This window comes from Podarcis tiliguerta, assembly GCF_965153285.1.
Source record: "Podarcis tiliguerta genome assembly, chromosome: 10".
NCBI classification, from domain to species: domain Eukaryota; kingdom Metazoa; phylum Chordata; class Lepidosauria; order Squamata; family Lacertidae; genus Podarcis; species Podarcis tiliguerta.
The window spans coordinates 65,171,464-65,195,432 of record NC_139543.1 but is presented as its reverse complement, the minus strand read 5'-3'; the positions used below and the strand labels follow the sequence as shown (position 1 = coordinate 65,195,432).

The following is a 23,969-nucleotide window of genomic DNA, read 5'->3' as shown; positions in this document are numbered from 1 at the left end:
CAATTGTTACTGTTTGGGCTTTGTTGTCTTATTACTGTGGCTTCTGCTATTCTAGATAAGGCTTTTTACAGGGTAGGGGGCACTGCGGATGAGTTCATGAAACCAAGGTTTAGGTGGCTAAAAAAAGGTTTGAGAACCATTGGATTAATAACTTCTTTGCAGAAGATTGACAGCTTTAGGGACACGGGTGGCGCTGTGGGTAAAACCTCAGCGCCTAGGACTTGCTGATCGTCAGGTCAGTGGTTCGAATCCCCGCAGCGGGGTGCGCTCCCACTGCTCAGTCCCAGTGCCTGCCAACCTAGCAGTTCGAAAGCACATCAAAGTGGAAGTAGATAAATAGGGACCGCTTACTAGCGGGAAGGTAAACGACGTTTCCGTGTGCTGCGCTGGCTCGCCAGATGCAGCTTGTCACGCTGGCCACGTGACCCGGAAGTGTCTGCGGACAGCGCTGGCCCCCGGCCTCTTAAGTGAGATGGGCGCACAACCCTAGAGTCGGACACGACTGGCCCGTACGGGCAGGGGTACCTTTACCTTTACTTTGACAGCTTTAGGAAGGACCTCAATGCAAATTGTGAGCTGCCCAGAGTGGCAGGGGTACAAATAAATTTATTATTATTATTATTAATTACGTTCTATTGCATAAGCAATGGAAGATTTTTTTACTTAGCAAATACTTTTGGTACTCACCCATGCATCGATCATACACCATTTCTTTCTGTCTGCAGTCGACAACGATCCCCACTTCATCATCAACCTGCCGAGGCAGCATAAGAACATCTGCTTCAATATAGATTCCGAACCTGGAGCGATCCTGAACTTAATTTCAGATGCCAAGTCCGGTAAGGGAGAAAAAAAAGTGCCATTCTGCAGCTATTTTGTGCATTTGGAAACAGTCATAGAAACACAGGAAACGTTCAGGGGGTTGAAATGGTAAGAGACCCAAAAAAATGCCAGCCTGGATTTCAGTACACCTGCCAACACTTCTTCCCTTCTCTTTCTCTTTTGTTAGGGATTGCTGTCAATGGGCAGCTGGTTGGGGCCAAGAAGCCCTTGAACAACAAGTTGCACACCTACTTTGGCAAGATCGGGTTCAATTTCGAAAAGAAAGGCTTGAAGATTGAAGTCAGCATCGAGGGCATCAGCTTGAAGGATGGCTCCTCCACCACATCCCTCTCCTGGTCCAATTTAGGAAGCCTCATTCGAAGGAGGTAATAGGGAAACCGGATGAGCATCAGGGCTTCCCTAGACTTGTTGATCTCCCTAGGTGGGGGAGAGTTATTTTAGGTTGTGTGCCCCAACAGTGATCTTCAGGTCAGTGGCGTAGCGTGGGGGGTGCAGGGGGGGCCAGCCGCACCAGGCGCAACATCTGGTGGGGGGCGCTCGCAGCTCAATGCCCCTACCTGGCTCACTCCCTCTCTCTCACTGCAGTGCTGGCTGTGCGAATCCGATCCGAGCCGCCGGGTCGCCGCCCACTGTGGAGGGGAGGGTGCCAGGCGTGCGGTGCGGTGCAGAGAGAGAGCGAGGGACTATCTGGGGGAGGGACAGTGCAGCGGGGGGGGCGCAAATTACTTGCCTTGCCCCGGGTTAGGGGGCGCAAATTACTTGCCTTGCCCCGGATGCTGACAACCCACGCTACGCCACTGCTGCAGGTTGCCTGTTTGTGTTCCTGAAATTTTATTGGAGTATTTGCATTCCAACCCACCCCCACCTGCCCTACACCTGGTGGTGTAATAAACGGCCTCAGGTGTGGGGCAGGGAAAGAGACTTGCATGGCACTATGCGAGCCCCCCAGATCAGCAGTGCCACAATACAGATCTGCATTGGCTCCCAGTACGTTTCCAAGTACAATTCAAAGTGTTGGTGCTATCCTTTAAAGCCCTAAACGGCCTCGGTCCTGTATACCTGAAGGAGCATCTCCACCCCATTGTTCAGCCCGGACACTGAGGTCCAGCGCCAAGGGCCTTCTGGAGGTTCCCTCATTGCGAGAAGTGATGTTACAGGGAACCAGACAGAGGGCCTTCTTGGTAGTGGCACCCGCCCTGTGGAACGCCCTCCTTTCAGGTGTGAAGGAAATAAGCAGCTATCTTATCTTTAAAAGGCAGCCCTGTTTAGGGAAGTTTTAAATATTTAATTCTGTATTGTTTTTAACACTCGATTGGAAGCCGCCCAGAGTGGCTGGGGAAACTCAGCAGATGGGCAGGGTATAAATAACAAATTATTATTATTATTATTATTATTATTATTATTATATAAGGTGTGTGCTGGTTTGTAACCACACAGCTCAAAGATGGAGTTAACTCTTTATCAGCAAAGACACAGACTTGGTTGAGTGTCAGACCTAATGAGCAGAGTACCTCATTCCTGGTGCTCTTACTGCATGAAAATCAGTTGCCAAGACTGAAAGTCCCATCTTCCTCCTAGCTGTTTAAGTTCACTACTCTAGCCACTTCACCGAGGGTAGTCAACATGCAATCCTCCAGACGTTGTTGGACTACAATTCCCATCAGCCTCAGCCATCACAGCTGGGAACGATGGGAGTTGTAATCCATCAAAAGATATGGAGACCACTGCATGGGCTATCCCTGCTCTACACCAGGCATCCCCAAACTCGGCCCTCCAGATGTTTTGGGACTACAGTTCCCATCATCCCTGACCCCTGGTTCTGTTAGCTAGGGATGATGGGAGTTGTAGTCCCAAAACATCTGGAGGGCCGAGTTCGGAGATGCCTGCTCTACACCATATGGCTGAGGCTGCTCTTTGGATGGTGACGCCATGTTGCAACCAAGACAGTGTTTGACAGGTTTACGGGACACAACAGCTAGATTCTGTTTGGTTCACGATGAGATGGCCAAAGCCCAACCAAATGTGTTTCTGAGTAGAAGACTCAGAACACACTACTCATGCATCTACTTGGCGTTTCTCGTAGAGTGCTGGTCTCTGTGAAGAGCGACAACAAAGTCAATATCACGGTGGATGGGGACTTGTCCTTTGTGGTCGTGCTTCACCGTGTATGGAAGAAGCATCCAGTCAATGTTGACTTCCTAGGAATCTACGTCCCTCCTGCAAGCAACTTCTCCTCCAGTGTGCACGGCCTGATCGGTAAAGTCTCCTTGGAGGCAGGGAGCCGGGTTCAGTGCTGCTTGTTGCTGTGTATACATGGGTCCTTGTGAAAGCGATGAGCTTTAGGGGAAAGAGGAAATCCTCAAAACCAGGGTGGGCGGAAGTTAAAGATGGTGGTTCCTCTTTAGAAGAACAGAATTCTCACCTGAACCATTCTGAATGTTGTTACTTGTGGTCACAGGCAGGACCAGATTTAGGTTTGATGAGGCCCTAAGCTACTGAAGGTAATGGGGCCCTTTATATGTCCAGCTGTCCTTTGTCAACAACAAATTGCCACTGTTTTTTTCTGTTGAATATATGCTATCTGGTAATTTATGGACCTAATAGGGATCCAAAGCCATTTGCACATAACAGTCCATGCAGAATGTAGGCACCCTATATATAGAAATAAGCAAACCAGTGATGTTTTAGGGAGCAGGCTAGCAGGCGGGGCCCATTACTTACGACATAGGAGCCTACACAACACAAAACACTGTTGCTGTATGTAGGTTTTATTTTATTTGTTTTTTATCTTATATTTTGGAAATTTACATCCAGGGTTTTTTTCCCCTTTAATTTTTTGGGGGTCCCCAAGAGCGTGGGGCCCTAAGCTATAGCTTGTTTAGCTTACATGTAAATCTGGCACTGCCTCAGCCACTGAGCCATGGCCCTTCCCAGCTGTCGTGTGTATGGCTCACAGGGTTAAATTGGCAACATTTACTACATTTACAACAGGTCCCCGATCCCACATCATTTTCAATGTAAAATGGATTGGGGAAACAATGGCTATGCTAGATCTGCAACCGTTATGACTCCCGCCTGCAAATATTTCGCGGTTATAGTTGTGCAAGGGGTAACCCTCTTTAACGAGTGTTTCCACATCTGCAAATGCGCTTGTGGGGGGGGGGCACACACAGCCCCCCAGGGCCGCCTAATGTCAAGTGACGATTCTCCTCCACCAGGGCAGTTCATGCTGGAGCCGGACGTGCACATCTATAATGAGCGGCCTGGCCAAGATCCGGGGAAAGCTGATGCTACCATGGATGTGAAAGGCCACAAACTCACTGTCACCAGGTAAACCACTTGAGTTAGCTGAAACCAAAGCCTCTCAACCTCAGAGATGCTCAGAATGGGATGTAAAGATGTTGTTTTGCTTACAGTGAAGCTCTTTGTTTATGGTTTATTGTGGAACAGGATGGGACAAAATTTCACACTGTAGTGAGGAGGAAAGCTGTGTGTGTACAATATAAAATCCAACCACACGGCAGTTTTTTTCCAGGGTCCTCCCAGGCTTTGGGAAACTCCACATATTTTTATACTGAATCAAAAGTTCCAAATCCTGCAAGGTTTGGGGAAATGGAGGTTCTATCACCCTTGTCAAGAGTTCATGAGAGCCGACACTTTTCAACTGATTGTCCCATAGATTTAGTAAAGAAACTGCTGTGAATTTGGATTAGGGCGTTTTGAGTATTTTGGTCATTCCTTGACAAACCAGCCTCCAGACTTGGGCAGCCCCACTACAGGTGAAGAAAGGTTCCTCTTTTTCGACACCCTAAAACGGTTCTGAACCCGTTTTTCAGCATCCTGGCAACCGCAGATTAGTGAGGACGATGAGAAGACTATTCTTCCATTCAGCTTTGTTGCATGCCAGTGGTTTTATTTATTTGATTTTGCTTTACCTGCAGAGGTGTGCAGAAAGACTACCGCCTGGACCGTGTCTTTGGGACTGCTGTTCGTTGCTGGTTCGTGCACAACAGTGGGAAGGGCTTTCTCGACGGTCACTACACAGATTACCTCGTTCCCACTTTATACAGCTATCCAAAGCATCCTTGAAAGGATGGGCGGGCCTAAAGCAGAGGCAGGAGATGGCCAGCATCTGATTGGCCAAGGCTCTTCTCCACCCACCCCGCTGGCGATTTGCTTGTGAGCCTGACTTTCCAGGTGAAACCCCTTTTCCAAGAGAAAAGCCCTGGCAGGCTAGATGCAGCCTGCAGATCCCGCACTGCCCACCCCAGCACAATGAAACCTTCTCCCCACTAAAGACAGCAAACACCTCTCTGCTCATATCTAGGGTCCTCCATAACCTTTCTGGGTGTCGTGGAAAAGCAGACAAGCAACTGGCATACATTGTGGAGTTTGAAAATAAGGCCAAGTAAGATATGGCCATCATATATGTATGAAGATTAGTCGTCCTGGTAGGAAAAATATATTTTTCAAAGAGAATAAAAATCTTCCTTTTGGGGATGATGTCGTCTGTTTCATTTCTTTGGCGAAGCCTCCTGGGCTTCCACCACTGCAGCTGGGACAGAAGTCACACGGCATTAGCTACAAATCTAAACTAAAACATCCATTAAATCACTACAGGCATGTTTCCCTGCTGAGAGCACCACACATACAGAGGTTCCCAGATGGATCTCTGAGCTGTGTCTGAGTCCCATTTCCCACACCTGACACATGTACACAGGGCAACATTTGCTTCAGGAGGACTTATGAATGTCTGCTGAGGCGGAAATATATATTCTTAACTCGAGGAGGTCCCATCGTTGTGAATGCGTTGAGGAAAAAGGACACACTGTCAAATATTCTCTTTTATTTTTAAACAGCCATAAAAAAAATCACTGTACAAGTCATTATACATTTTTTACAAAACTACTGGAGGTGATGGAAGAGCATTTTGAAGGGAGGGTGGAGGGCTAGATGCAGAAAACAGCATGGAGATGGTCTGCCGTATTCCCTATTTCCCCAAAATAAACGTCTGTGTCACCGGTGTTACACCACCCATTTCGTCCAAGGATGGGGTTGGGGTTCAGTTGAGAGGATCCAAATGGCTATGGGGCTGTAGAAAAGGAAATCGGGTAAAAGCTCATGAAGCGGCGACAAGCATGGACCCCGTGTGTTTAACTACAGTGCTACCTCAGTTTACGAACAGCCCTGTTTACGAACTATTCAGTTTACGAACTCCGCAAAACCGGAAGGAGTGTTCCAGTGTGTGAACTTTACCTCGATCTACAAACAGAAGCCGAAGAGTGGAAAGGCAGGTCTCATTAGGGAAAGGGCGCCTCCATTTAAGAACGGATTTGGTTTAAGAACGGACTTCAGGAACAGATTAAGTTCGTAAACCGAGGTAGCACTGTCCTTGGATCCTAGGCAGACTCTCCCATGGGGTATTCTTTGCCATAACCTGACTAACACACGGTTGCCTGGGAGCGGATTCCTCCAAGTGTACTTTCATTAATCACATTAGGGTGGTGATGGGGGAACATGACAAAAACTGAAGCGAGGACTGAGCCAGCACCTGAAAATTGCCTCTTTCCTAGACCGCCCTTAGCTGGGAGAATGAAATGGGGTTTGGGCTTAGCCACAAACTGAGCTGGCTGGCAGGGCAAGCAAAGAAGAGGAAGCATCAGAGAGCTGCTTCCTCTTCTAACTCAACTATTCATGGGCGACAGCTCGAGAACAGACGAGATGGGTCATTTACCTTGATATCATATTTCACAAACGGTACATAAATAAGTCCAGCCCTTCCCAGGCAGGCCAAAATCTGCACCCATAACCTTTAACCCCATTTGGCAGATGAATCACTCCTTGTTTGTTGACTTCCAATAATTCTACAAGGCAACTGGAAGGCTGCAACTGTTTATAGCTGGCAGCAGATTATAGGTAAAGGTAAAGGTACCCCTGCCCGTACGGGCCAGTCTTGACAGACTCTAGGGTTGTGCGCCCATCTCACTCAAGAGGCCGTGGGCCAGCGCTGTCCGGAGACACTTCCGGGTCACGTGGCCAGCGTGACATCGCTGCTCTGGCGAGCCAGAGCCGCACACGGAAACGCCGTTTACCTTCCCGCTAGTAAGCGGTCCCTATTTATCTACTTGCACCCGAGAGTGCTTTCGAACTGCTAGGTTGGCAGGCGCTGGGACCGAACAACGGGAGCGCACCCCACCACGGGGATTCGAACCGCCGACCTTTCGGTCGGCAAGCCCTAAGTGCTGAGGCTTTTACCCACAGCGCCACCCGCATCCCTTGGCAGCAGATTATAGAGAGGGCTTAATGGAATGACTGCTTCCCATCAGATGCACTGGACAAGTTGAAATTAAATATTACACTGTTGCAGAATTTTGATGTGTAAGGGATTTTAGGCACACAAAAAAACCATCGGTTCGTTACATAAAAATAAAATAAAATTCTGGTTTTTTAAAATACAAGTTCTAAAACTCCGACACAGTGGAGTTGAGTGCATCAAGGCATCCTTAGGTAGGGTACCTCCCAGTCCGTCTGCTCTTCCAATCATCTCAGGCCAACTTGGAAATGTCTTCATAGGGGATGCCTTCAACTTTACGTCCTTTCAGAGGTCCCTGGGAAGGGAAGTCAGGCAAAAAGAAACCTTCAGTCAGGCAGTTGCTAGAGAGACTTGCTTATGTGGAAATGTTAGGACATTTGGGGCTTCCTAATTTGAAGATAAGGGATGTGGGTGGCGCTGTGGGTTAAACCACAGAGCCTAGGACTTGCCGATCAGAAGGTCAGCGGTTCGAATCCCCGCGACGGGGTGAGCTCCCGTTGCTCGGTCCCTGCTCCTGCCAACCTAGCAGTTCGAAAGCACGTCAAAGTGCAAGTAGATAAATAGGTATCGCTCCAGCGAGAAGGTAAACGGCGTTTCCGTGCGCTGCTCTGGTTCACCAGAAGCGGCTTAGTCATGCTGGCCACATGACCCGGAAGCTGTACGCCGGCTCCCATGGCCAATAAAGCGAGATGAGCGCCGCAACCCCAGAGTTGGTCACGACTGGACCTAATGGTCAGGGGTCCCTTTACCTTTAATTTGAAGATAAAAGGTGAGTAAGGGGGGGAAATGAAAGGAGGATATGAAATTCTGCATGGTATAGAGAAAGCGGAGGTGAATACTGGGAGATTCAGGGCAAAGAAGAAGAAATACTTCTCCATGCAGCAGATAGCTGAACTATGGAATTTTCTCCCACAAAATTTGGTGATGGTCACTGACCTGGGCGGCTTTAAAAGTGGATCAGAAAAAAGAATGCTGGATAAGGCTGTTAGTATACCACCCTTGTGATCAGTTGCAAATGATGCTGAATAGGATGCTAGGCTAGATGGGAATTTGGTCTGAGCCAGCAGAGCTCTTTTCATAATCTCTCCATCCCTGCCAAACTGTACTGTTTACTCAAGAGGAAAGCTCACGAAACTAAAGTGACCAGAAAAGGAAAAATAGGATAGAAAAACAGGCAAGGAGAGAGATTCTTTCGTCCATTAGGCAAACAGTACTGATGACACAGAAATCTTAAAACGACATTAGCAGTAAATAGAAGCTGAAATGTTAGGAGTTTGCCAAGCTTTGGAAAAACACACAGGTTAGGCTGGGACTTGGCAAAGCGTTATGCAGGATTAGTGAGAAGATTGATCAAGAGCTCTATTCTAAGGGGGGGGGGGGTGCATTTTGGGTTGGGGAATATTTTAATATTTCATTTATGGTGCCAAAATACCCAAAATGAGGCTTCGGCAGCAGTCCTGTGCAATATTTACCTGGGAGTAAGACCCTCTGGACACAGTAGGGCTTACTTCTGAGTAAGCACAGGACTGCCTTGTTAACAGTCCAAACAGCACACCATGAGACAGCAGGGGTGAAAAGATACTTACAGTTTCAATGAGTATCGTTGCCGAAAACTTTTTCTCATGGATGCTCTCTAAGGTAGCTTCATTTCCTCTATAGCCCCCGTTTAGAACTAGTACCTTTTTGCCTGAAACATGAACACATGTGAATCTGCTTTAGATCGAGTGAAAACCCTGGGTCAGCCTAACTTGATGCTGTCTTTTCTGAATGCACAGACACTGGATTCTAGTAACTGGATTCTTCTGCATGCAAAACATTATTCTGTTGCCTGAGCTCACAGAGCTCTATCTCCCAATTTCATTGCTGCCTTCTGACATTGGGGAGGTTGAGAATGTGGGATTTGATCGGGAGTAAACATGGACCAATGCTACCAACTAGTATGGGAAACAGCCTTATTAGAAAAACTAACCAACAAACTGAAACTGGCACGGGGACAAATGGAAGAAGATGCCTTCAGCCCGGTATGGCTCCCCTTTATCACATCCACAGCCCAACAAGACAATGACAAGAATCCACCAACAGCATACGAATCAATATGGCTAACCTGACTCAAAAACACCCACCAAAAAACACCCACTCACACATGAAAACAAAGTCCACCACAGCCAATCACAAACAAACAACCTTCTTCTCTGGCGATCGCTCGTAGCCGAGTAAGATTGTCTTCCATAAACACAGTTTTAACAGTGTTAATCTAGTCTATGAAAGTCTGTCAACTGACTTCATAAACAGATTTCCCCCCTCTGCTACAGTTTTAAATTAAGGGTTAACTGATAGCCTAACTTTCAATCTAGTATCACTCCACCTGGGCTTTAAAGTGGTTGGATTCAACAGAAAGCACCTTGGCCCTCCAGATATTTTTGAGACTACAATTCCCATCATCCCCGACCACTGGTCCTGCTAGCTAGGGATCATGGGAGTTGTAGGCCAAAAAAACATCTGGAGGGCCGAGGTTGAAGAAGTCTGGTCTAGGGGATAGGAAATGGAAATCTCAAGTTGGTGGCTACTAGGGATTCTGGCCAAGCTCTATCTCCCGTGCCAGAGGCAGCCTGGGAGGCAAAAACTGTGCTCAGATCCTGCTTTCATCTGGTTGGTACTAGATGGGCCTGATCCAACAAAGTCTTCTCTTATTGGTCTGGCGAGACAGCTTACCTGGTGCTGGGATCACCGTCTCCAGATGCGTTTGGTCAAGCTTCAGTTTATCTCCAGAGTCAATCACCTTGACAACTGCTGTGTATTTGTCAATTACTTCCTATAACATTAATGCACATTATTATTATTATTATTATTATTATTACTACTACTACTATTATTATTATTATTTCAATTTATATACAGTGGTGCCTCGCAAGACGAAAAGAATCCATTCCGCGAGTCTCTTCGTCTTGCGGTTTTTTTGTCTTGCGAAGCAAGCCCATTAGCGGATTAGCGCTATTAGCGCTATTAGCAGTTTAAGGGCTATTAACGGCTATTAAAGGCTTAAGGGATTAGTGGATTAGCTGTTAAAAGGCTATTAGCAGCTTAGCGCTTTAGAAAAAGGGGTTGGGGAGCGAAAAAAACCCTCAAGAATCGCAAGACATTTTCGTCTTGCGAAGCAAGCCCATAGGGAAATTCGTCTTGTGAAGCACCTCTGAAAACGGAAAACCCTTTAGTCTTGCGGGTTTTCCGTCTTGCGAGGCATTCGTCTTGCGGGGCACCACTGTACCATCCTTTAACCAAAGATCCCAGGGCAGTGTAGAACATTAAGAACATAATTTACACAGCACAATAGTAAAAACATAATACACAGCATAATAATAAAATAATCATAACAGTCCCCTCACACAAATATAATGGGCTATAGATTATTTAATGGCTAAAGGCCTGGGTAAAGAGGATTGTTTCCACCTGCTGCCTAAAGACATGTAGTGATGGCGCCAAGCGAGCCTCTCTGGGAACAGCATTCCACAAATGGGGAGCCACTGCAGAAAAGGCCCATTCTCTAGAGCAGGGGTGTCCAAACGTTTTCCAAAGAGGGCCAGATTTGATGAAGTGAACGTGCGTGAGGGCCGACCATTTTGCCTGACGTTCTTTGAACCATTGAAATGAAATGCAAATGAAATGAAATGCGAATTAACTATTTCATGCAAAGTTAATTGCAAACGGCTTTAATTTTCATTTCGTCACATGGATGACAAATCTAAACAGGTGTTAAATCAATCTGCCTTTCGTATCTGAAGGACAGATGGGAAAAAATCCAGGAAGCTGAAATATATGTCAGGAACATTGTAAAGTACATTACATATCATTGGTAATAAAGGTTGTCTGCCAACTTTTAAGTTCAAAAAATATGAACAGGAACGTAACACCAAGTTGGCACAAACCTCTTGATGAGATTTGACTAGCAAATAAATGTTAATGGAAGTGTGTGTGTGTGTCCCTTTTTCTTCCCTCTCTCCTTAAAAGCACTCTCCTCTCCACTGCCGCAAATGGCCCCCGGGCCGGACTTTGGACATGACTGCTCTATTTTATTTTATTTTTTAAATAATATTTTATTAGATTTTACAGTAAATAAGCAAGAAAAATAGAACACAATACAACAAATCAAGCAATACAAGAAAAATAAAAAACCAACAACATATAAACACCACACAACAGAAAATATAAAAAAATAAAAAATAAAAGTAGTAAAAAAATAATTGTTGTCTCCTTGTATTCTTTACATTAACTTATTTCTGCGACTTCCCCAGACCTCCCTTCTCTGTATTCCAAATCGTATATTCTGTCCGCAAATTCCTTCCCTCTGTCTTATTTACTTTCATCATATCTTAGTGTCTTAATATAATTTCATTTCCGTATATCTTAAATTTATCTTTCTTAATCTTTAAATTTTTTACTAATAACCTTTTACATTCAATCTGATGTCATCAAGCATTCATTATCTTATAATTGGACATGACTGCTCTAGAGGCAATGAAACACTTGCCAGGGTGAGGTGGGTGAACGGAACAGTGGATCTCCCATGTCAGATGGGAAACTTGGGACTCAGCAGTGCAACTTTCCCAAGGCATTTAAATTTCCCATGGCACCTGGCTTTCCCAAAGGCACTGGATATGAACCCGGCCCTCGCAGGTCCAATGCCAGGTTTGACTGGGACTCTCTGATTCATGAATGTGGAACTTGCAGCACACCCAGGGCTACTGGACTTCATCTCCCATCCTGGCCAGGAATGATGCTAGAAAAATGCAACCTGTGCCGGTGATAGGAGTAGTACAACTCATGCAACACGTTGGCGACTAATATACACACAATAATTACCAAAATTATTGTGCATCCTTTATTAATCTTCTGAGCAAAATACAAACACTTATGCAAAGCCACAGAGACTTACGATCCACCCAACCTCAGATGAACTTATAATGTCTGATTTCAATGGATTTTTCAAGTGCTCAATTCAGTCTTTTGTTTCCTTGATCTTTTTAGGTAAGTTCATGAAGATACCAACAAAAGGTAAGTTTGGTGTTGTTCACAATACTGAGAGATGCTAGTGAAGTTGTAGATGGATGTTAATGAAGTTCTAGACAGGGTGCCGGCGTTTTGCACCTGTTTCGCCCTGGCGGTCCAAGTAATCAAGAGGCCGCAGTTCACCCCCGATGAGGCCCTTTTACTGGGGCTTGCAGGTAGCATACTCTCAAGGTAGTTTTCCGGGCTTCTTCAGTGGTCTAATCTCAAAGCCTTGATACGTATATTGATATTCAATATTTTTTCTTGGCTTAAGTTTAAGAGACTGATTTGCTTGGCCAGTAATGATGGCAGCAACATTGGGGGGGGGGGGCACAGGTTCCCCATCCCTGCCTAATGTCACAGCAGCCCAGTGGGGATGCAGATCAGTGTCTGGGAAAACCCTGAGCCCTGCAGCGCCGCTGCTTCAACCACGCCAAATATCTCCCCCCTCAACCATAACAAACATGTTTGCTGACAGATAAAAGGCCGGCGGGCTCACCTTGACAACTGCCTTCTTTTTGTGGTATTTCTCACCCAGTTTCTTCGTTATAATTTTGACCACAATTTCCTGGAGAAGAGAGAGGAGGAAAGGATATTTACGTAAGCCACTACCGCAGCCCATGTTTCGTTAGCCTCAAAATGGAAAACGAGTGAGGTCCCAACTAAAGAAGAATGGCAACTTAAACTGACGGAATATGCGCAGCTTGCAGATTTAACATATAGGATAAGAGAACAAGAAGAATATATGTTTAAAGAAAACTGGAAAATGTTTAATGAATATATGGGTGAAAATTGTGTACATTTGAAAATGTTGGCAGCATTAAGATAAATTCAACAGTGTAAATAGGTTTTGATGGATGTGAAAATGGAACACCGAATGGTTTAGTTTATGTAAAATATGCAGGGATGTACGGCATGCAAATTGAACCATGGAAGGAGAAGTCATTGGTATTTCAAGGTTGTTCAAATGAATATCCTAAAATGTAAAGTAGAAAAATCTAATAAAAATTATACAAAAAATAAATCAAAACAAAAGCATTCTTCAATCCCTTCATATTACCACCACATGCAATTTTCCCCATTTGTTCAATTCAAATTACAAATTAAAACAAATTCATCTGATTCATGGGGGGAGGGAAAGAGATTTTAAAAGGACAAAATACATTCAGGTAGGTTGCTCTCCTTTCATTTCTCATGGATTTCAGCTGCCTGTGAGGCACTGCAGGAGGACCTAGGCTGCAACTCAGAGGCCGTGTTTATTTGGCTAACTGTTGTGCCACAGACTGTGGTCACAGCTGGTCTGGCCTTGTCCCATTGTCCACCCTTCCCTAATGCACACAGAAAACTAGCACTCCCAGCACCCTCAAAGAACTACACTTCCCAGCATTCTTTGAAGAAAGCCGTGACTCTTTAAAGTGGCATCATGCTACTTTAAATGCATCGTGCAGTTATGGGGCTTGAAAGTGGACTTTTAAAAAATTCATTCTGAACCCAGATTAAAAATAAAGTGCTACCCTTCCAATACTCCACATTGTTTGGTCCAGACACAAAGAGTATCGTTTGGATGGAACCAGCCTGAAAGTGAAAATGCAGCTTGCACGCTGAATGATAGGGTCCTTGTCCCCCTTTGGATACTTACAGGCTGCAGCCAATGGTCTGTCCGGGAAGATTTCTTCTTCTCTTCCTCAAACTAAGAGAGGAAAGGACACACAACTGGTTCAAATTTAAGATCAAAAGAAGGATGATATTTAAAGTGTGCTGCTTCCATCTTTATTATGGTCATAGATCAGAATAAGTGGCAGTGGGGGGGGGGTTGCAATCATTTAAAATCTGTAAAACGTTGGAAAAAGGTAAAGGGACCCATGACCATTAGGTCCAGTCGTGACCGACTCTTTGACGTGCTTTCGAACTGCTAGGTTGGCAGGAGCAGGGACCGAGCAACGGGAGCTCACCCCGTCACGGGGATTCGAACCGCTGACCTTCTGATCGGCAAGTCCTAGGCTCTGTGGTTTAACCCACAGCGCCACCTGCGTCCCTTACGTAAAACGTTTTGGAAAGCTAAAATTATTAAAACAGAAGGTATATATACAAAACCTATAAGACTCTAAAAGCAGCTAAAAGAATCTATAAAAAGGGTTAAGAGCATTAAACAGATGTCATAATTTGTGTGGTACGTTTTATAATTTGTATGTTAAAATTAATAAAAATGTATTTTTAAAAAAGAGCATTAAACAGATGTCGAAGAGGATAAAAGGTTAGTATATAAAAGCCTATGGCTATCAATTTACAAGTCACTCTGATATGAGTGTTCATTAAATCCAGTTTGTGGCACAACGAATTTTGAGTGCTGCTATGCAGAACCTGGCAACATTATATGTTATAGCAGAGCTGGTATCTGAAAGCAGCAGGGGAATATAGAATTGTCCTATAAGCCCTGGTTACTTATGGAGTAGTGGGGAGATGAGGCTAATACAGATGTCTCTATAATATAGGCAGTGGAGAAGAACATGCTCTGTTGTTTCGATTTGTCCAGAATCACAGGGGCATTAACCAGCCCCCAAAGAATGGATTTTATGACTTCCAGAGGGGTAAGATTATCACCAACAACATGTGCCCACACCCCACTTGATAAGGATATGCTTTCCCCAGCCCACCCCTCAACATTTCAACCGTGAGAATCTGAACTTTTTAAAAAACCTATAGTCTGGAATATATTTTCCATACACTTTCCCTGCAGCAATGCCCCCGGTGGTCCTATCACATTTTACTCAAGGTGCAGCGAGAGCTGGTGTTTTTGAGAAAGGGGGCTTCTTATTATAGTGAGAAGCGTGAATTAATGGGCTCTGGGAGAAGAGATAGGCAGTGGCGTAGCGTGGGGGGTGCAGGGGGGCCGGCCGCACCGGGCGCAACATCTGGGGGTTAGGGTTAGGGGGCGCAAATCCACGGGTTAGGGGGCACAAATTACTTGCCTTGCCCCGGGTGCTGACAACCCACGCTACGCCACTGGAGATAGGGACTGCTTTGCTCCTCCGGTTTAGCTCTCTCCAGACCAATGATAGGCTGCCATCTAGGTCCGCCCTAATGTTTATGGGTTGTGGTTTGTCCAAGAGGGTGAAACCAGAAGCCCAAATCTGAACGATGCACCAAACCATGGCTTAACAAAATGCAGGAGCAAAATGCAAAGCAGCTGTAATCTCCTTTCTAGAAACTCGCAGGTTGGTGCTAAGCCATGATACGGGTTAGCGTGAAATGTAAACCTCTTACTTTTTCAAGCTATTCAGATGGAAATCTTAACCCCGCATGGCTGCTTTATGTTTCTTGCAGATCTCCATGCTTTGGTCCCTATTTTGTTTTTCACATTTGCAACTTAATTCTGCAAATTTTATCTCACTGCACCTCCATGATCTCATCGAGGGCTGTTTTCTTCTTCTTCTTCTTCTCTTTCGACTGCTCTGAATTCTGAGGCGTTTCTTTCCGCTTCACTGTGGGTGCTGCTCCCGCCTCCTTCAGTGCGCTGGATCCAAGTGCGCTGAAAGAAGAGAACACAGACAAACAATGCAAACCTAACCCCTGTCTAAGTCATAGTGAATTCAACAGGGCTTACTCTCAGGTAAGTGGGGCTAGTCCTGCAGCCTTAGACTGCAAGCTTTCTCAGGGAAACATAACACTTAACAGGGGCTGCAAGGGCCCACCCCCTCTCCAAGAAGCAGCTTGATTGGCCCAGCAGAGTGCCAATCCCAATGCTACTAACTCAAGTCCTGTGCTCGGACATTAAATGCTGCTCTGTACCTCTGCCTATCATGCTTGGTTTATTCCATTCCCAAGTGAATAAGGGTTGAATTCAATGGAATTCTACTCAGACCTACTGGTATCAATGAGCCTATGTTAGGTACAGTCATACCTTGGGTTAAAGTCGCTTCAGGTTGAGTGTTTTCAGGTTGCGCTCTGCGGTGACCCGGAAGTAACGGAATGGGTTACTTCCGGGTTTCACGGCCCATGCATGTGCAGACACTCAAAATGATGCTCAAAACATCATGCGCATGCACAGAAGGGGCGAATTGCGACCCACGCACATGCAGATGCAGGTTGCATTCTGCTCAGGATGCGAATGGGGCTCCGGAACAGATCCCGTTCACATCCAGAGGTATCCAGAGATATTCCCATTACAGTAGCACCTCAGGTTAAGTACTTAATTCGTTCCAGAGGTCCGTTCTTAACCTGAAACTGTTCTTAATCTGAAGCACCACTTTAGCTGATGGGGCCTCCCGCTGCTGCGCCGCCGGAGCACGATTTCTGTTCTCATCCTGAAGCAAAGTTCTTAACCTGAAGCACTATTTCTGGGTTAGCGGAGTCTGTAACCTGAAGCTTATGTAACATGAAGCGCATGTAACCCGAGGTACCACTGTAATTGAATTGGACTACCCTGAGTATGGCTAGCACTGGATACAATTCTATGGCCTGGATTCAACAGACGTAGCAGTAGAAAGCAATACAAGGGCTTTTGCCGGCACAACAGGGCTGAATGATCGCAAGAGCACGATGTTGAATTTCTTCCTGTATTTTCAAACCACCCCTTCCATTTCCGGTCAAGGAGGGTGTTAAGAGCCCATAGGGACATGAAATGAAGTTATGGAAAGAGTCGGGGAGATGGACAGGAGATGTCTTGAAATTCTACCCCTCCAACGCTGACCCGTGTTCTGTGCAATGCTGAAGGCTGACACCTGTTCCAGATTTTTTTAAGGAAAGCATAAGCTGGCAAGATTGCCACGCCGGGAAGCAATTCCTAGGCTTGGAGTACAATCCCAAAGGTTGTTCTCCTTTCTCTGAGGTGTGAAGGGAGAGGCAGAAAAGTCAGGTAATGGAACAAACTTGTTGACTGTCAAAATATTCACCGTCCGAATAAGGGCGGAGGAGAAACAAAAGATGCAGACTGGAAACACACTGACCTGGCTTTGGAATGAGACGCTGTTGAAGTGCTTGCTCCTTTGCACAAGTTAAATACCACTGAAATAAAGGGGGAAAAGATGTTCCCTCTTAGTTCATGCTCTCCAGACAATGAGTTCAATCTCAGGCTTGCCAATTGGTTCCGGCAAAAGCCTTGCCTGGGGAGATCACAGGGTTCCATATCCATTTACCTTTCTCCTCCTCGTTTTCTCTGTTCAGTTCTGTGTAGACTGGTTCTCCCTGCGGGAGGATAACAGAGCAACTTCAGGGCTTGAGCACACCACTGACGAACACAAGCCAGAGCAGTTCTGGGAGTTTAAACTTAACAGCGACTGAGGATGAAGGAGGGAAGTTAAGCAAGACTCTACGGACCAAGTGGAGCCCTTTTAGAGAAGAGGTGGCTTTTGGGCAGATGAAAGTGGCAAGATCTGCAGCTGGGAAAATCACAGGTCAGGGACGCATTGGGAATCAAGGAAAGGAAGACAGGGATGATGGTGGATGTTGCCACCAACCCAGGAACCACTTGCCAGTGGAGCAGAGCAACTATGCTAGCTTCCCAGCAGGTGGGTCGCTGTTGCTTATCGGGAAGGAGAGCAGGGAGGTGGCGGGCAGGTCAGCAAGGTGCAAAGGCACAATCAGGAGCACTAGATTGGCTCTAGCAGTGTGTTTGCAGCTCACCGGCCTTGTGGCTGCCTTGCCCTCCCAGCAGCTGGGTCACTGTTGCTTACCTAGGACCCTCGTACCTACGGGACCGCTTCTCCCGGTATGCTCCACAGAGAGCTTCAAGGTCCATAAATAGCAACACCCTAGTGGTCCCGGGCCCTAAGGAAGTTAGATTAGCTTCAACCAGAGCCAGGGCCTTTTCAACACTGGCTCCGGCCTGGTGGAACGCTCTGTCTCATGAGACCAGGGCCCTGCAGCATCTGATTTCTTTCCGCAGGGCCTGTAAGACAGAGTTGTTCTGCCTCTTTCTTTTTCCTTTCTCCTCCTGTGATGAGGCTGCATTTTAATATTTTAATGTTTCAATATTTTAATTGTTGTATTTTAATCTTGTTTTTAAGTTGTATTCATTCAATTTGTTTTTATTATTGCTTGTTAGCCGCCTTGAGCCTGGCCTTGGCTGGGGAGGGCGGGGTATAAATAAAAATTATTATTATTATTATTATTATTATTATTATTATTATTATTATTACCAAGAGAGAGGGAGGCAAAGCAGCAGGCAAGTCGATGTGCTGCAAATGCGCTGATAGGCCCAAGCTGGTGCCCCTGCTGAAATGTTTGAACCATGCCAACTCCTGCTGCTTACTGGTAAACAAGAAGATCCATCTATGCTAGGAAGCTAGCAAAATAGCTCCGCCCCTTCTGCACCAACCTGCTTCGGAATTCTAGTTACACCCAAAAATCTTTGCACTTCAAATCTGATGGAGAAGACCTTTACAGACCTGCTCTTTCCCCTCCAAGCCTCTCCGGACTTGTTCTTCAATGAATCGGGCCGTTTTCTCTTCATCATCCAGGTCCTGTTTCTTTTTCTTCTCCTGCTCTTGCTGCCTACGGATCGTCTCGGGGTCTCGGTCAATATATTGGATGTACCAGCCTTTGGGAGTTTCATCCACTTTGCAGAAGCCTTAAGAACACACAAAGCAAGAGAATGCTTATGGTTGTTCAGAAACAAGAAACAGCAATGTACGTCCAGGAATTGAGATGCTCTTTTTCAGTCAATACAAAATTAGTCACAGGTTGATGCTATGGCATGACAAGCTATCAGATCTCTGTTGTTGTTTTAAAGAGAGCTGGGGTACTGTATTGGGGAATAAGGCAATGAGCCAAAAACCTCCAGTTCAAATCTCTTCTCAATTTACAAACCCAAGAGAGGGTCCACAACCCTTCTTTCAGCTGCAAATCAATTCCCTCTTCTCCCACACCTGGCCATCTGCACTGTAAGATGGTTACAAGTGTATGCTCCAGACTTCCCTGGCATGGTACCCTCCTGGAGTTTTGAATTACAGCTCCCATCATCCCAAGCTAGCACTGCCCAACCTACAAGGGTTATGAATCCACCTGTCTAGAGAGGGTCAAACTGTGTGAAGTCAAACCACTGTGTTAGCAGCTCCGAAGTGACCTCCCCAGGGCACAAGCCTGGGCAGTGTGTCTGGAGGTCCTGAGCTGCCCAGACAACAAGACCCCCCTCTCAGCCTCGCTAATGTGGCCCAAAGGAAAGCAGAGCAAGACATTTGGCACCAGCTTGGCTGCAGGAGTTGCCAGAAGGAGGCATACAAGGCGCCATCCAACCGTCTTAGGGACTCTGCTCCAGATTTGTGTAGGGTTTACTTCTCTTGAAGATATTTCACAAGGCAGTGGAGGTTTAGGATCAGAGTTTTGCTGCTCCTAGATGGGCTACTTTCCCAGGTTGATGAGCCCCATCTGCCCCTCGCTTCCTTCGACAACATGTGCAAAAACCACCTTCTTGACTGTTGGACCCACTATTGGTCTCATCTGCTCAATCCACCAGAGCCTGTACAGTGGTACCTCCGGTAGCAGATGGGATCCGTTCCGGAGCTCGGGTCGGATCCTGAGGTTTCCGCAACTGGAGGGACCGCTTCTGCGCATGCAGTGATGGAGCACTTCTGTGCATGCATGCAGTGCAGTAGAGCGCTCATGCGTGTGCGGCGAAACCTGGAATAATACTTCCGGGTTTGCCGTGTACATATCCTGAAGGATACGTAACCAGAGGTGAATGTAAGTAGAGGTACCACTGCATTTGCCTGTGGGGAAAACCCCTAACTCATTGAGGGCTTGAGACCCATCGTAATGGCTAGGCCATTACTTGCACACTTTCAAACATACTGTCACAATCGTTAAGTACTAGTAACGTGTTGCTGCTTTTTTAAAAAAAGAAAGATTAAGCCTGTGCCCAACTATCCATTATACGACACTGTCCCTTTGGATTAGATGAATTTGGAATAACTGAATGAAAGATAGAATAATTCGCAACAGCAAGATAATGCTCTCAGACATTTTCAACACCAGAATTCCTGGATGTTTCTTGGTTTCCCTTTTGGAAGCCATCCATTCACAAACAGAAAACAGAATTACCTTCTCTCCCCAGCCACTTGGTAAAATCCGTCAGAGTTTCCCACTGGGTAGCATTCATATGGATGTGTTCTCGGTGACTAATATATTCATTATATACTATATTATTGTGGACCCTCTTTGTTCCTAGAAGGAAAAAAAATGCTCTTAATAACAGGTCTGAAGTTAGATAGAAAGCACTCTGAATTTTAAGAAATGTGGTTCTGTCCCAGCCAAGTGATTTACCAAATCGTCTTCTGAGAAGTTCTAAGAAATCGTTCCGGAATTCCCTAGGGAAATATAAAAGGGACAATTGCAGCAAATGTATGTCTGACCAAAATGAGATATGAAGATAACTGCTTCCATTTGTGTGCAAGTATGCTAGCTTCTGAGTAACACAGAACTCTTCCTAGGCAACAGGCAGGATGCGAATTTGATCTCTTCATTATACTGAAATTCTGGCACATGAACAGGAAGATTACTTGGTCCCAATCACATAAGGGTAGATCAATTCCCCATGGGGGAGGCCTCCACTATGCTCCAGTTTCATTCAACAACCATCCACATATTGAAAGTTCTTTGTATGTGCAAATCACCACACTGAAAAAGTTGTGTTGCTAGCTTAATTGTTTTTTGTCCTGGTATCTAAGAGGTTTTTCTTTTTCTAGAAAGTGTTCTAAAAGATTATGGATGCAGGTCAAATCTACAAAAAATTGCAGAACAACAGAACACCATGCAGGGAAAGTAAAGGTGGGGAATCATTCTGTGAGGCAAGTTATAAAACATGCACTGACCAAATGATTTCCCTAGCATCGCACTGAATTCCGTGACATGCCTTTGTATGATTATAATATATAACAATAATTAACATACAGTAATAAAAACAGTGCCAATACTTTGGCCAAACTCACTCTGAAAAATAATCCATGAATTGCTGAGGATCTTCAGATGCCAGCAGCAGCTGTCGCTGGTGAGATTCTGACATGCAATGACATTTAAAGCCATTCTAGGAGGGAAATGTAATAAGATGGTTGTACTCAGAGATGACAAGCAACCCGCATTAAAAACCCCCACAATAAAACTTTAGATAGAAATGCAAAGTGTGTGAAGCTTTTTCCTTGATCATTTTCCGGAAGGACACAAATATTTTATGTTGTTACTACTACTACTACTACTACTACTACTACTACTACTGCTATAGTACAGTGGTACCTCGGGTTAAGTACTTAATTCGTTCCAGAGCTCCTACTTAACCTGAAACTGTTCTTAACCTGAAGCACCACTTTAGCTAATGGGGCCTCCTGCTGCCGCCACGCCGCCGGAGCACGATTTCTGTTCTCATCCTGAAGCAAAGTTCTTAACCTGAAGCACTATTTCTGGGTTAGCAGAGTCTGTAACCTGAAGCATACGTAACCTGAAGCGTATGTAACCTGAGGTACCACTGTAATTGAATTTATATACCACCCTAAACTTGGGGGTCTCAGGGCGGTTCACAGGATGTCATTATTATAGCATAATTATTAAAGGTCTATACCGCCCTTCATCCATATATCACAGGGCAGTTTACAATGTGAAACACAAAAATACCGTATTTTTTGCTCTATAAGACTCACTTTTCCCCTCCTAAAAAGTAAGGGGAAATGTGTGTGCGTCTTATGGAGCGAATGCAGGCTGCACAGCTATCCAAGAAGCCAGAACAGCAAGAGGGATTGCTGCTTTCACTGCGCAGCGATCCCTCTTGCTGTTCTGGCTTCTGAGATTCAGAATATTTTTTTCTTGTTTTCCTCCTCCAAAAACTAGGTGCGTCTTGTGGTCTGGTGTGTCTTATAGAGCGAAAAATACGGTACACACCATAGTAAGAAAAACAATAACCCCCGCCTTCACAGATACAGTTTAAAAGGCCGTAGATGATTTAATTAGCCGAAGGCCGTAATGTTATAAGTTCCATGGGCGCACGGTATCCTAAATTATCAGAGATATTTAACCTGAGCGGATTTCCAAAGCATATCTTACTTGAGAACAACTCCAGAAGATACACAAGAGTCCTTTCTTGCAAAGGTGACGAGCCATTAATGTCAAGCAGAGCCCCCATGTCCAGGGGCAACATACCTGAGAAGCTTCACCTGTCTGCCAGATGCTTTTTTAAATTCTGTGACTTTTGATATGTTTGTGGGTGGGTGGGAATATTAATGCTTCCTTTTCGTTTCCGGATTTGTTATGTATTTTGCATTTTCGCTTTGTATTCTCTTTTTTTCTGTTGCGAACCGCCCAGGGATATTGCGGCAAATAAAATAATAATAATAACATCTTCAAAAGCAGAGACATCACCTTACCAACAAAGGTCCATATACTTAAAGCTATGGTTCCCCAGTAGTGATGTATGGAAGTGAGAGCTGGACCATCAAGAAGGCTGATCGCCAAAGAATTGATGCTTTTGAATTCTGGTGCTGGAGGAGACTCTTGAGAGTCCCATGGACTGCAAGAAGATCAAACGTATCCATTCTGAAGGAAATCAGCCCTGAGTGCTCACTGGAAGAACAGATCCTGAAGCTGAGGCTCCAATACTTTGGCCACCTCATGAGAAGAGAAGACTCACTGGAAAAGATCCTGATGTTGGGAAAGATGGAGAGCCCAGGAGAAGGGGACGACAGATGAGATGGTTGGACAGTGTTCTCGAAGCTACCAGCATGAGTTTGACTAAACTGCGGGAGGCAGTGGAAGACAGGAGTGCCTGGTGTGCTCTGGTCCATGGGGTCACAAAGAGTCGGACACAACTAAACGACTAAACAACAACGGGGATATTAATGCTTTGTTTTCGTTTCTGCTTTTGTTATGTACAGTGGTACCTCTGGTTACGTACTTAATTCGTTACAGAGGTCCGTTCTTAACCTGAAACTGTTCTTAACCTGAAGCACCACTTTAGCTAATGGGGCCTCCCGCTGCTGCACAGTTTCTGTTCTCATCCTGAAACAAAGTTCTTAACCTGAAGCACTATTTCTGGGTTAGCGGAGTCTGTAACCTGAAGCATATGTAACCCGAGGTACCACTGTATTTTGCGTTCTCGCTTTGAATTTTCTTTTTTCTGTTGTGAACCGCTCTGGGGTATTTGGCAAAGGACTGTAAATAATAATAATAATAATAATAATAATAATGGCAATGGTGATAAAACACGAAACAGATATGCTGCGCCTGGCTCTGGAGGCTCTACTGGGCACCCTTCCACATAACATCCCCCCCCAAAAAAAACCTTCCTCTCTCACCTCATCCCGGCACTGCTTCTGGCACATCTGGCAGTACCAGCGCAGCTTCTGCAGCCCCTTCGACTTGATGCGGTTGGCGATGGCCTTGGGGCTCAGGAAGTCCGTCTTCCCCATGGCGGCGGCGGCGGCGGAGCGACAGGGCAGCAAGCAAACAACAAACCAGAGCCGCTTCCGGGTTCTCCCCCCCCTTAGGAAGGGCCGGAAGCGGAAGTGACGATTATAACCAACCCTCATGCCCATAGAACGGGGGAGACGAAAAGGGTAGAGGAGTAGACAGACGCTGATTATATTTTTAATATAATTGTTATTGGGTGATGCACAGTAAAACTCAGAGTAGACCCGTTGAAATAGAGGGGTTTCAATAGGGCCTGGCCTTGATACGGCTACAGTTGCACTGTTAAAGCAATTCTTATAATTATCCCTCTTTTTTTTTTGCTAAAAGAATTGGCTGATCTATATATCTATGAAATGTATTTAGTCTACATATCTTTAATATA

At 45.5% G+C, this 23,969-nt stretch overlaps 2 protein-coding genes across 3 annotated transcripts in view; one reads left to right on the top strand and one right to left on the bottom strand.

Annotated features, from left to right (window-relative positions):
* The window catches only part of ITIH2 (inter-alpha-trypsin inhibitor heavy chain 2), a 41,944-nt gene extending 36,601 nt beyond the window's left edge, over positions 1–5,343 (top strand). For both annotated transcript variants that reach the window (XM_083401899.1, XM_083401898.1), the window contains 5 exons: positions 726–839; positions 1,010–1,208; positions 2,927–3,099; positions 4,062–4,173; positions 4,785–5,343. In XM_083401899.1, coding sequence (XP_083258025.1) covers positions 726–839; positions 1,010–1,208; positions 2,927–3,099; positions 4,062–4,173; positions 4,785–4,932 — 746 coding nt within the window. In that variant the 3' untranslated portion in view covers positions 4,933–5,343. The remainder of the gene's footprint in view (positions 1–725; positions 840–1,009; positions 1,209–2,926; positions 3,100–4,061; positions 4,174–4,784) is intronic.
* Positions 5,344–7,310: 1,967 nt separating this feature from the next.
* KIN (Kin17 DNA and RNA binding protein) lies at positions 7,311–23,656 on the bottom strand. The gene is made up of 13 exons (XM_083402336.1): positions 23,473–23,656; positions 21,124–21,218; positions 20,459–20,502; positions 20,237–20,359; positions 18,586–18,767; positions 17,335–17,383; positions 17,146–17,203; positions 15,596–15,728; positions 13,839–13,889; positions 12,699–12,767; positions 9,869–9,968; positions 8,743–8,843; positions 7,311–7,451 (listed from the first exon to the last, which is right to left on the bottom strand). The coding sequence occupies exons 1-13, from the start codon at positions 23,584–23,586 to the stop codon at positions 7,389–7,391; spliced, it is 1,182 nt and encodes a 393-aa protein (XP_083258462.1). The 5' UTR covers positions 23,587–23,656; the 3' UTR covers positions 7,311–7,388.
* Positions 23,657–23,969: the final 313 nt, after the last annotated feature.

Bases quoted from the DNA above. Each gene is read 5' to 3' on its own strand.
- KIN (XM_083402336.1), bottom strand. From the start codon at position 23,586: ATGGGGAAGACGGACTTCCTGAGCCCCAAGGCCATCGCCAACCGCATC. The intron at 21,219-23,472 runs GTGAGAGAGGAA...TTTCCCTCCTAG, and splicing joins AGAAGCAGTGCCGGGATGAG to AATGGCTTTAAATGTCATTG. The intron at 7,452-8,742 runs GTAAGTATCTTT...TTCCCTTCCCAG, and splicing joins CAACGATACTCATTGAAACT to GGACCTCTGAAAGGACGTAA.